This window comes from Schistocerca serialis, chromosome 3 (genome assembly GCF_023864345.2).
Source record: "Schistocerca serialis cubense isolate TAMUIC-IGC-003099 chromosome 3, iqSchSeri2.2, whole genome shotgun sequence".
Classification (NCBI taxonomy): Eukaryota; Metazoa; Arthropoda; class Insecta; order Orthoptera; family Acrididae; genus Schistocerca; species Schistocerca serialis.
Window position 1 is genome coordinate 577526499 of NC_064640.1, and position 13612 is coordinate 577540110.

Below are 13612 nucleotides of genomic sequence, written 5' to 3' on the forward strand. Positions count from 1 at the left end.
AGGACCGGGCATGAGTCGTGCTTCGGTAGCTCAGATGATAGAGCACTTGCCCATGAAAAGCAAAGGTCCCGAGTTCGAGTCTCGGTCGGGCACACAGTTTTAATCTGCCAGGAAGTTTCATAATCAAAGCTCTTCAGAAGTTGTGGTTTATCTGCCATGAAGGCTATCTCGAAAGTAACTCCCATTAGGCAATAAATAAAATACTGGAATTGTTAAAGAAAATGTATTAGAAAATCTTAAAAGTACACTACTTTTCTACATAATTACCATTCAGATTTAAGCATGTATTGCATATCACAGAAAGTTGAGAAATTCCCTCAACATAAAATTCTGTTGTCTGAAATTAATGTTTCGTTTGAACTGATGCAACAGTTTTTGTCTTTGCTGGCGAGAATGTAGCTGAACACTATAGTGTTGAATGGCTCCTATAAGTTTTACTCATGTCTCACAGTAGGCTTCAGTAATGATTACCCTTACAAAATTCATAAAATACACTAAGAAGATTCCTTTTACTTCCCAGAATGATAGTTATAACCTTTCTGGGTGACAGAGTTTGCATACTGCTTTGATTTGTTGGGTGAGACAGTATGACCCACATCCTTGACTCCTCTTTTGTCTCTGTGTTAGCATGAGAAACATTTCAGTTTCATCTCCAATCAAGATTCCATTCAACAGAACTTCACCTTTTGCATCATAACGAAAAAGTTAGTTCAGAGAAACAGTTGTACTGTGAGTCTTGTGGTTCTCAGAAGGAAATTCTGGGAACTTTTGCTATCATAATTGTTTGGGCACCACATCATACAAATCATCTTGAGAAATCTGCAAAAAATTGAGATAACATAAAATGCTGTCTTTTATGAATCATTTGTCAGTTTTCTGTTCCAGCTCATTGTTGACTATAGATGGCCATAGCTGTTATTGCTATGAACATGTGTCCTTCCACTTGTACACGGATTACACCATTGATGCTCTACACCTTCACTCTTTAAATCTGCTCTCTGTACAGCACAAATTTCTTGATGATTGTCAACAATTTCAAGATTTTTAAGTCTAAAAATGTGTTGCAGAATGAATTTCTCATTCTATGAAATTTTCAGTTGCAACACTCATTTTGGAAAGCTGCAGTTTGGAAATAAGAAGCAGTGCAACTTTTCAACTATTGTAGCTTGAAGCACACTGGCCAACATCCACATAGAGACTCCACTAGCTACTTTACAGTGCATAGAGAGAAGGACTTCATTCCAGTATTATTGGCTTTCTCTCCTATTTCAGTTGCATATTTAGTGAGAGAAAAATTACTGTCTGTATGGTTCTGTGTATGCCCTAATCTCTCTCATCTTATTCTCATGATCCCTACGTCAGGTATAAGATGGTGGTCTTTTTCAAATAAATGGTCTCTAAATTTACCCAACAATTTTCTGTGAGATCTATGCCATCGTATTCTCATGTATGTTCCACGATAATATCTCTTACACATTCGGATGGGCTATTCTAACCTGTTACAATCCTAGCAACTTGGAATTTTTCTGCTGTGATATGTACCAGATAATAACTTCAAACATTGTAACAATGCTCTAGAATTGATCACACTAGTGTCTTTGCATTTACGGATGCACTGCACTTTCCCAAATGCCTTCAACAAATCCAAATCTTTTATTCATACCCTAATACTAATTGTATGTGTTAATCCTTTCATATTACTTCTTAGTATTAAAACTAATTACTTATACAACTTTACATGCTGAAAATGTTCATATATAATCTTGTAAGTGGATACTACTGAGTTCTCTTATCTTCATAATAGGTATTATGTGACATTTATCCACATTTAAAGAGGGCAACTGTTATTAAACCAAGAGGGAATTTCATCTAAGTCTATCTGCTTCCTTACAATCATCCAATTATGGTAATTTCCTGCAGACAACTGCATTGTCAGTGAACAATCCCATAGGTCTGCTGATTCTATCTGGTAAATTGTTTCTGTATGCTGAGATCATTAGATGTCCTATTATGCTTCCATGGAGCACACCTGATGTTACTTTCATTTCTGAAAAATGTTTTCCATCCATTATAATGAACTGTGTGCTATTAACTACATATTAAATGAACCAGTCAGACATCTATGAAGATGCTCAGTATGATCTTATATTGCAGCCAGTGATGTGGTACAGTGGCAAACACATTTCAGAAATGTATAAGACAGAATCTACCTGTTTGCCTACATCTATTACTAGCATGATGCCATGTATATGAAAAGGGTGAACTGTGTTACACCCTAAGAGAAGGTTTGTTAACCCTACAGTAGTATCATTTTATATTCTAGCCAATATAAGAAGGCAATAATTCACAAGCATCTTAAAAGAAAAAGAAAAAAATTTACAGGGTGCTTTCAATATAAAGCATGCTAGCTAAACAAATATCTCTATACAAGTAAGGTGATCAATATTATTTCTTTCCATTGAATCATATTCAGCACTGTAGGTTGTATAGGTTCTGATACAAAGTCTCTGTCAAGTCCTTGTGTGTACAAATATTGTAGTTTAATGGTAGCAGATTGACATAGAAAAGTACCACCTTACTGCAAGTAACAGGCCTTGTATATTCTAATGATCTGTGTTTATATGTACTGTTACATGGCTCTGTGTAGGAACACATGCTTATTGATCTTAGTGTATTCTATACCCAAAAGCAGATGCACAATGAAAATATATGAATTCTTGCTGGAATATGTTTCAAGAACACTTTCATCAGAGGGTAATAATAAAGAAGAAAATAGCAGTTTAAACAGCACTTTGTTGCAACAAATGTCATCAGTGTTAAATTTTCCAAAAATTTCCAGACATAAATGAATGTGAGAGAGGACTTCATAATTGCCAAGGGGATAAACCAGTATGTCAAAATACAGAAGGAAATTTCACTTGCTCTGCTTCATGTCCAGCTGGATACAAGTTCAATAAGAAGTTGGCAGTATGTGAAGGTAAGACCTCTAAAATTATCTGTTGCTTAAGTTAATCCTGAAAAAGACTGATATTATTTTTTCCAAAAATAAAAATAAAGAAAGATTTTCACCTCTTCCAAACAATTTTAGTGTGATGAAGCATAGTTAAGATTTGAGAGGCTCTCGATGAACCACAAAAAGAAATCATCCCAAAACCCACTGGTGATACTGGTGACATCAATTCCTCTTGCTTTGTGGGCAGTACGTACATTCTGTCATTTTTCTGTTCTGCTGCTGTCATCAAGCTCTGCTTCCTACAATCACTGGAGATCAAGGTGATGGAAGCAATACACTCCTATCTTGGCAGAGACTTGCTACTCTGAATGTTCTTAAGCATAGTCGATAGCACACCTTTTAAAAGTTTTCAGTTCTGCATGACTTATCTCTGCCACTAATGCCATCAGTAAAGTGTATTTGGACCATTCCCTTGCAAACAGCCTCAGAAAGTTGTAACTGGAACAGTGACATTTGTGAAGTTTTGCTGTCTATTTATAGGTTGATTGATGTTTAATGTCATGTGGCTGATGAGATAATTATAGATTAATCATACTGGATAGAACAAAGGTAGGTAAGGAAATTCACGTGTTCTTTTCAAGGAACCTTTCTAGCAATTGCCTGTTTTGACAATTTATGACACCTCCCCTAAATGCAAATCCAGTGTTCTTACTGACACAAATACATGTTAATGCAGCCTTCAGTGACAACTGATCTCGTAAACATTAAAAGCTTTTATCTTTTACATTGGTCTTATACCATGTTAATAATGGTGGCAGTGTATGTTTTGCCACAGCACTCGGTAGATCCTCATTTCAAAGGTCACTTTCGCTGTTCACTAATAAGAAGATAAAAAAGACTCCTGAGATTCTTCTTTTTTGGATATATAGCAGTTTTTGAAATTACACAACTTTTATGAGTTTGATGATGGTGGTGATGATGATGATGATGATGATGTCTGGGTTGGGGGGTGCTCAAATGTGTGGTTATCAGTGCCCGTACAAATTCCCAACATTTGCTCAGTCCAATCTCGTCACTTTCATGAATGATGAGCATGAGTTTGAGTCACAGATCTTCAGTAACAGATTATCCCATTGTTTCACATATGAAGGCAGTATTTTTTCAATTTTTGGTGGAGTTCAAATTTAAAATAAGTGTGAATATCTAAAATGATTTACGTACTTATACTACTTACATGTACAGACTATATTTCAACAAAATCATTACCATGTTGATTGAGACTTTTTTTTGTAATGGCATACAGTTTACTCTAGTTCCAACAGTAAACAAATAAAGGGGGAAACTGCTGCTAATCTTTTGAGTCATGCTATCACAGTGTTCCAGTTTCTCATTTGAGGTGAAATGCCATACACCCAACTACTGTTTTACCTCCAGGAAGAGGTAGAAGTCTAGTGGTTCTGTCTGTGGCCTGCAGGAAATGTGATCCATCACTTCCATTTGACTGGTTGAATTTGTTCAGTTGATGAAACTGGAACTGATCAACCACTGTCTTGCAGCAAAACACTGCCTGAAGACAGCATGCCACATTTGTTTTTAATGGGCCTGTATAGCTTTTGCAAGGCCTCATAAAATGAGGCATATATCTTTTTTCCTGGTCTCATAAAGTATTATGGTTAAATGAGGAACAGCAGGGCCATGTTAAAAAATGCCCAGATAGTAAGGTTGAAAACATTGTTGCAGAGAGAGGGAGAGAGAGAGAGAGAGAGAGAGAGAGAGAGAGAGAGAGAAGGAAAAATGATTCACAGGTAGGGAGCCACTGTTTGTTTGTTGGGGTAAGGGGGTCACAGTTGGTTTGTTCCTCCCCTAAATGTAATCTTTTGCCACTATCACTTTCCAATGCGACAGATAATAGGATTTTCACAACACTAAGATATAAAAATGGTGTTAATGTAATAATAATTTGTTTACATTAGTGCTTAATACAACACTGCAGCATAAATTCCAAAAAATACAGTTCGTAAAAATAAATCATTTTAAAAGTTGTCATACAAAAGTTTGAGAAGTTGATGTGTCATATAATTGTGTTGAGAGCTATAGTAGCACTGTTCCTCACAATATGATAAATTGTATAGCATAAAATCAAAGTGTGCACTCACCATTAACAGCAGTTTACTTAGCACTACCATTGCAAATAAAGGTCTGCAGACTATGGCTATGCAAGTGTGTAAATCACGGGGAGTGCTTTTTGTTTCAGTTATTTCCACCTCCATTTGGTGATGGCAATCTCACCATCATTTTTCATTTGTTGGATGAGTTTTACCTTTCTGTCTTGCTGCACTCACCTTCCTTTGTTTTGTCGGCTCTACTTGTGTACTCACAAACTATGTGGAATTTCTCATTGGCAACAGGTACAGTTAGCCTGTGAATGCTCTACTTTACCTGACTGGAAAGTTTTCTCCAAGGCAATCTACATGCACAAGCCTACAGGCAAACAACTGAAAAGTACCCTGCATTAAGAAATAGTTCAGTTTTCTTGAATTTCTGCAATTATTAAGACTCTTAGTTTTTATGTTCTTTGTTTATCAAAAGTTAGCTGATAAATTTGCAAACTGAAATATATAAAATATAAATGTGTAATTTTTTGGAAGGGGTGGAGATGGTGTTCCTGGAGCCCTCCCTCTCTCCGCCCCCTCCCCCCTCCCCATTTGATCCGCACCTGCTCCTCTAGCACCATTGTGACCATGTTAAAAAATAGTCAATTCATATATGTAAAATATAGCCTTTGTAGCTGACCACTCACTTATTATTTTGATGGATTACATGTACAAAACTAAGTATAATGGTTCTCAGCTTGTGTGATGGTGATGAGGATACTGCAGAGTTTGAGAGAGGCAGTATTTCTAAATAAAATACACTCATATGTGCAAACTACTGTGTAAATAATGCATTGAATTATGATAACACACACTTTGTATCCAAGACACTGGACAGTGGGTAAAAACACAAAAATAAACCTTATAATCACAGCTCAATTTTTCCAATTTACACACACACGCTTACAAAATCCTACAGTCAAAGTTGGCCTTCCTTGCCATGCAACTGGCTGAATGTCCCTTGTCGTAGTAACAGATTTCAGTGATTCTCATCAAGGGCAGAGAGGAAATTAATATCACCAAAGGTATGTTTGACAAGCACAAGTGTCACCTTAAATCCAGCACTGAAAACTCTGAAAATCACACATCAAACAAAAATTAGAAAAGGCAACAGCACACACATTTTTTATTTTTTTATTTCTTTATTGTTTTAAAAATTGGTTTATGCATTCCATAGATTCATAAGTATGAACTAGTTATCTGGATGTGCAGCAAATCAATACATAAAATATAATCTTAGTACATATAAAAAAGAGACATATACATATGCAATCAATATGTAGAATATAGATACATTTACAGTATATTAATAGTTTCAATACAAGAGTGCAGTAGTAGTAATCAGGAGAAAATTACAAAAAGTAGCAGATTCACCATGATTCTGTAAGTCTCTCGCACAAAAATATTGTTGGCAATATTAGCTTAGAAGGTTAGAAAATAAATGAATAATTAAGTGAAGTTCTCAAGTTAGACATTTTAATATTAACTTAATAAACTCTTCTCTTAAATGCTATTAGCACATGAGGGATACAGTTAACAGGTTTTAAACAAAAATAATTTTGGGTAAAGATAAGAATTCACAGAATAGCATAGATGTTGTGTTGTTGATGGGCACACAAACAAGACTGAAAACTTCAGTAGTTTTTTGACTAATTATTTGTCAAACTAGAGTAACACATGCACACAAATGCACACACACACACACACACACACACACACACACACACACACACACACACACTTTAGCTTGAATAAGGATTAGGCCAAAAAACTAGCAAAGTTTTCAGTCTTATTCATGTCTCTACTAATCCAGAAGTTGTTGACTTCACTCCTAAATTACTTACATTCGACAAGGATTTTCAGTACCATACTCTCAACAGATTTTATTTATTTCTGCAGAAAAGTCTTCTACAAAAACATATTACCTCTCAGGCATTTAATATCACTATACAATGTATTGAAGATTTTAGTGCTAGCATACTTTACCCCCTTCTGTACAAGTAACAAATACTTCAGTTTGTGAGCCAATACTCAGTGGGTGATTGGTTGCCTTTACTCATTTTTGTTGTTGATTCCATCCTGAAATTTCCATCATCAAAATAAGAGTTTGTACATTTATGAATCATGGTCCAACATGTGAAACAACAACAAATTTGTACTCAGAAAGCATTTTGTTTATAATATCAGCAAGTTATGGTGCTAAAGAAGCAGTCACTGATGGAAGTGAAGAAGTATGACTAGCACATTAATAGCAAATTTGCAGCATGATTTTGTTGGCATCACCTGATAATGGTAGCACAAATATTCACTGAATGCTTCATTGAAAATGATAGATCCTTAACTATGAACTGTTTGACAGTATTTGCTCACACAGTGATTAACTGCTTGAATCAGAATATTTTTTCAGGAATAATGCTGAGTGAAAATGGCTGCTATTATTTTTACATGTACTAAATTTTGATTATATTGGCATAAGAGAGTATATGTTGCCATAGGAGAGTACAAGTGATCCATTGAGGAATAATTATTGGAAACAGTTGTCTTGTTTCCCAATATTTTTTTCTTTAATCCTTGACTAATGCATGTCGGGGGAAAGTCTAATTATGAGTTTGTGTTAGTTCAAGGTACGTGCATGTAAATGTTCAGTATTAGGCATGGTGTGTGTAAAATTACTTGATTGATTTTTGAATATTTCTTTAAAAATCATAACTTCTTTCTGTTTTGCTGCACTTCTATTGCATGTAACTAACACATTTATATCATAAATGCAAATTAATGAAGAATTTTACTTTTCTGCAAGTAAAGTAATTATTTAACATCTAGCATAATAATTTTTTTAAATTATTACTGAACATTAAACCAAAGTATTGGAAGCTTTGTAAATCTTTTGAAGAATATGTACTTTTTTATTTACATCTACTGCCTTCAGTCTGCAGCAATTACTCCTTATCTGCCTCCTATCATGGACAAAGCTGCTCTGCTTTACTAACACACCACCTACAGAAAGGGTAAGTTAATTTATAATTGGAATAAGCCTTTCCCTGTAATAAATGCTATAATGGAAAGTGCAGTACCTTGTTTAACCATAACTGTGAGTGAGAAAAATTTTCACAAATGCTATATAGTCGTTGCATTCATGCATAAAGAATTTTTACATGTTGTTATTCTTAATAGTGCAGTCACTGATTTTTGTTTACAGAGATGAATTACAAAATTTGCATGGTGTCACAATATTACACATATATAGTAAAGAAATTTGCCATCATCCCACCCACATACATCTATTTTCTACAATAATTTCAGCCAGTGTTTTCATCTACATTAGATTCCCCCTGTCCAGTTGATATTCAGAGTGACTTTAAATTGCACTGTTGCTTCACAAGTTAAACCATTGCAATGATACTCATATCTTTCAGTCTATCTGTTATCCTATAGTTTAATGCTCATTTGTGGAATTCATTATTAATTGTGAGAAAGACAGATGATACCCTCTTGGAATAGACTGTTTCTTTTTGGTTTCTAATAGTCAAACACAAAAGCACTATTGGGGTAAAGAAGAACTAAAATGTTTGCCACTGGTAACAAAATGAGGCCCAAACAATGTGATGGAAATGATAATGAAATAACTAATTGACGTCAAAGTAATGGTACTGTGATACATTTTGTAGAGATGACTAATAGTTGATATCCCTTAAAGTGATTATATCCCTTAAAGTGATTTTATAATACCAATGAGATTTAATTGTTCTAAAGAGGGACATTTGATTGCTAGTTCATTGTGCATCTATTTATACTTTTTTGTAACACTTGTAGATTTAGATTACACACATTACCAATATGTTTCTATCTCCCTTAGATTCACTACACTGAATCAAGATTACTATAGCCATTGTTTTATAGTGTGACATAATTACTTACAACCATATTTCAATTTGTCTCATATTTATAGATGAACTCATCATAATGTTAAATATACCCCTGTTGTATTATTAAATCATTCTCAGTGTGTGTGTGTGTGTGTGTGTGTGTGTGTGTGTGTGTGTGTGTGTGTGTGTTTGAGAGAGAGAGAAAGAGAGAGAGACCATCAACCTCAAATATTCTCCATTGTAATTTAAAGAGTAGTATCCACACTCCCCATCAACAGAACACAGTATTGCTGTGAAACTGTTGAGAAATCTGGGCAAACTAATTTGCAGATTAATTCAGTCTGTTGGTAGCCATCTAATACTCCTGCTAAATATAACACAGAGAAACAATGAAAAAAGCCAAATATATAGAACAATAGAAACAAATAGGCTCACAGAAAATTAACACTGTATCATCAAAAAATTCCACAAAAATATGTAAATACTTATGCAGAAATTTTCCATACAAATAAATGATTTTTTCCTGTCTACATATATAAATTTTGTGTGCCTGTTGAGTCAGAGCTGACGTACTTTTTAATTCTTCAGGTATTTTTTGGTTATGCCAGTTTTCTGAAGCATAAATACCTCACAAAAACCATCATTTCTGAAGAGTAATTATTTATTAAATGTTTGTGGTTAAAATTTACACATTCAGCATCACATAGATATCCAAACAGTATTACAGTTCTTGACACTTAGTAGCCAAATTTAATTACAGAGAATTTCAGTCAATTCTTGTGGGACATCAAGGATCATGTTTCCAGTGGCTTCATGTCACTTGAAGGTAAATGGAAAATGATCTTATAATGGTAACACAGTAAGGAATATCTTGTCTCTTTCCATTGTATATTACTCCATCAACATGAAAAATACAGTGCTTGGTCATGACTTGTAGCTATACACAAAGGTTGCAAAAGTCATGGTATAGCAATATTCACATATACAAATCATGGTAGTATTGAATAGGTATAAAAGGACAGTGCATTGGCAGAGCTGTCATTTGTACTCAAGTGATTCATATGAAAAGGTTACAGCTGGCCGCAGTGGCCGAGCGGCTCTAAGTGCTTCAGTCCGGAACCGCGCGACTTCTACAGTCGCAGGTACGAAGCCTGCCTCAGTCATGGACGTGTGTGATGTCCTTAGGTTAGTTAGGTTTAAATAGTTCTAAGTTCTAGGGGACTGATGACCTCAGATGTTAAGTCCCATAGTGCTCAGAGCCATTTGAACCATTTTGAAAAGGTTACCAGTGTGATTATGGTGACCCACTGTGAATTAACAGACTCTGAATGAGGAATAGTAGTCAGAGCTAGGGACATGGGACATTCCATTTTGGAAGTCATTAGGGAACTCAGTATTCTGATATCCAATGTGTCAAGAGTGTGTCAAGTACACCAAATCCACACATTACCTCTCACCATGGACAACACAGCGGCTGATGGTCTTCACTTGACAACCAAGAGCAGTGGTGTTTGTGTGGAGTAGTCAGTGCTAATAGACAAGCAAGGCTCCATACAATAACCATAGAAATTAGTCTGGGATGTATGAAGAATATATCTGTTAGGACAGTGTGGTGAAATCTGACGTTAATGAGCCATATCAGTTGGACCATAGATGATTGGAAAACCATGGCATGGTCAGATGAGTTCTGGTTACAGATGGTAAGAGCTGATAGTAGGGCTTGAGTGTGGTGCGCCATGTCACTGGACCACAGTATTTCACAACTGGTTCAAAGAAAATTCAAGTTAAAGCAATTGATTTGGCCACCCTGACCACCTGATATGAATCCCATTCAACATTTATGGGTTATAATTGAGAGGTCAGCTCATGCACAAAATCCTGCACTGGCAACACTTTCGCAGTTATGAACGGCTATAGAGGAAGACTGGCTCAATATTTCTGCAGTGGACTTCCAACAATTTGTTGAGTCCCTGCCACATTGAGTTGCTGCACTACATTGGGCAAAAGGCGATCCAACACAATATTAGGTGGTATTCCATGACTTTTCTCACCTCAGTGTATGGTAAACAACTTTACACAGTATACCCATGTACAAATTGATTTATTGAGCATGGAGTTAATTTCCACAGTACCAGTCTATTGGAACAGTGGAGCAAATGTTGATCTTGCTATTTTAAAGTATTCATGTCATTCTGTGCAGATGTTGATGAGTGTATGGAAAACATCCATGGATGCAAACAAGGTGAAGAAGTGTGTCGGAATGTAATTGGAGCTTATGAATGTGAAATAAAATGTATGCCGGGCTTCCAGTATGATGAATTTATTAGGCAGTGTACTGGTAAGTTAGCTGAATTTATCTTTCACCAGTATATTTTTTTTTTACTTATTTCTTATTAATATAATTTTAAATAAAAATTTTTTCTTAAATATCTGTTGTCATTAAAAAATTTTTTTTGGATACATCTAATGCACTACTGATCATCCCAGTTAGCTACTAAACTCCTTCAGACTCCACTCTTATCTTATTTCCCTACTGTTAGTATTGAATTAAGTCAGCATCATTTTTATGATACTGCAATTGGGGGGGGTGGGGGGGTGGGGGGATGAAACGGAAAAACGGAAAGTTGGTGGGTGTGCAGGGGAATTAAGAGGGTTAGGTTGGGGGGGGGGGGGGGGGCGGCTAGCTGAAGATACTCTTTATCTAAAAGCTTATTACATTATCATCCCTTGTATATTATGCTTGTCTGCTGATAGGTGGCTTGTCTATTCTATTAGTAATGATCAATCCTCCAACATTTAATTTTATTGCATCTTGGTATTTCTATTAATCTCAATTTATGGTATGACATTTTAATATGTAATATTATCTACCAACTCAGTAATATTGTATATTTAATTCTGTTATTGATTTAGACAAACAAGGTGAAGAAGTGTGTCGGAAGGTAATTGGAGCTTATGAATGTGAAATAAAGACAAACTCGTGAATATTATTTAAGAGGTGCACCCAATAACTGCTTATGCCATATCAATCAAGAAAATTTCCATTTCCACTCACAAGATGCAGTATGGGACCCAAAAGGAGTAAACGAGTACTTTCTAACTTCAGTTAGCGTGATGGAAAACATAATCAAGGAAAATGGCAGATGTGCATTAGGTCTGCTTTGTACTGAGCCACACAGAAGGTTTGCCTTCCACTGGAATGTTGTCACCCCCAAAGGTATTATAAAAGCTATGTCAAGGTTCTCCAACTCCAGAAGAACATGTTTAGAATCAGGAGTTGTCCCTGATGAACCCAAAACTGTTAGTTATATCAACCTTTAAAAAGGCAGATAAGCATCTGTTCAAAAACTAATGACCAATTACTGCTGCTCCTATTTTCTCCAAAGTTTTTGGGTTACTTATGTACAACCCACTAAATAACTACTTTGATCTCCTCTCCAACAGACAGTTTTAATTCCAACATGGTAAAAATACCATTATTGCTGTCTACATGTACATCTACATCCATACTCCACAAGCCACCCGACGGTGTGTGGCGTAGGGTACTTTGAGTACCTCTATCAGTTCACCCTTCTGTCACTGCTATTGTTAACCAGATGGTAACTGCATATGAAAATAAAGCTTTGGTATCTGTTGTACTGTATAATCTCAGCAAAGTCTTTGACTGTATAACCTTTGACACCCTACTTCCAGAACTGGAATTTTATGCCATGCAAAACCCACCTTTAGCTATAATCAAGACCTATTTAAACAACAAGAGACAGTTCATCTCATTAAAAAAATTATGTTCTTCTCTGAAGGAAATGTGTGATCTTTTTCTGTTCATCATTGACGTTAATAATTTACCTTACATGTAGGAGCTAATTCAGTAGTGTGTTATGCAGATTTTCTTTGAATCTTTGTAGTTCTGGTAAAACATTTGAACCATTTCTGGGTTTAACTAAAACTGCAGAAAGTAAATCAGTAAAATTGTTATGGTTTTACATTGATTCCAGATGAAACAGGGAGGAACATGTTAGCCATGTCTGCAAGATAATAACTAGTGTGTGCCATCTCATGCAGGAACTGACAGATGCGGTCACACAAAATAATATCTGAAAATAGCATAGCTTGGCCTTTTCCTGTCAAAAATTTCCTATGTCATACTGATATGGTGACATTCTTGTTATGTCAGTGAAAATCTGAACATTGAAAAGAAAGTAATCAGAGTAATGAGTAAAATAAAACTTAACCCCTCTTTATCAAGCCCAGTATAGTGACAGTTGCAAACCTATACATCTGTACAGCATTGCTTAATGTCAAAAGTGGCATTAAGTGAGAGCAATACCAGAGAGAATACATGCCTTCACAACAGTAAACTCAAACAAGATTTCAATATGCCAAGAAACAGGCTGACATAAACTGCAAATGGTTCAAATGGCTCTGAGCACTATGGGACTCAACATCTTAGGTCATAAGTCCCCTAGAACTTAGAGCTACTTAAACCGAACTAACCTAAGGACATCACACACACCCATGCCCGAGGCAGGATTCGAACCTGCGACCGTAGCAGTCCCGCGGTTCCGGACTGCAGCACCAGAACCGCATGGCCACCGCGGCCGGCACATAAACTGCAAACTAACATAAAATAACAGGTTTAA

At 35.8% G+C, this 13612-nt stretch overlaps 1 protein-coding gene across 2 annotated transcripts in view; it reads left to right on the forward strand.

The window, feature by feature from the left end:
- LOC126470467 (fibulin-1-like) overlaps window positions 1-13612 on the forward strand; it is a 660942-nt gene that overhangs the window by 334165 nt on the left and 313165 nt on the right. The window contains exons 10-11 of one of the 2 annotated variants that reach the window (XM_050098327.1): window positions 2840-2977; window positions 11173-11310. In XM_050098327.1, coding sequence (XP_049954284.1) covers window positions 2840-2977; window positions 11173-11310 — 276 coding nt within the window. The remainder of the gene's footprint in view (window positions 1-2839; window positions 2978-11172; window positions 11311-13612) is intronic. The other variant, XM_050098328.1, reaches the window with a different exon arrangement.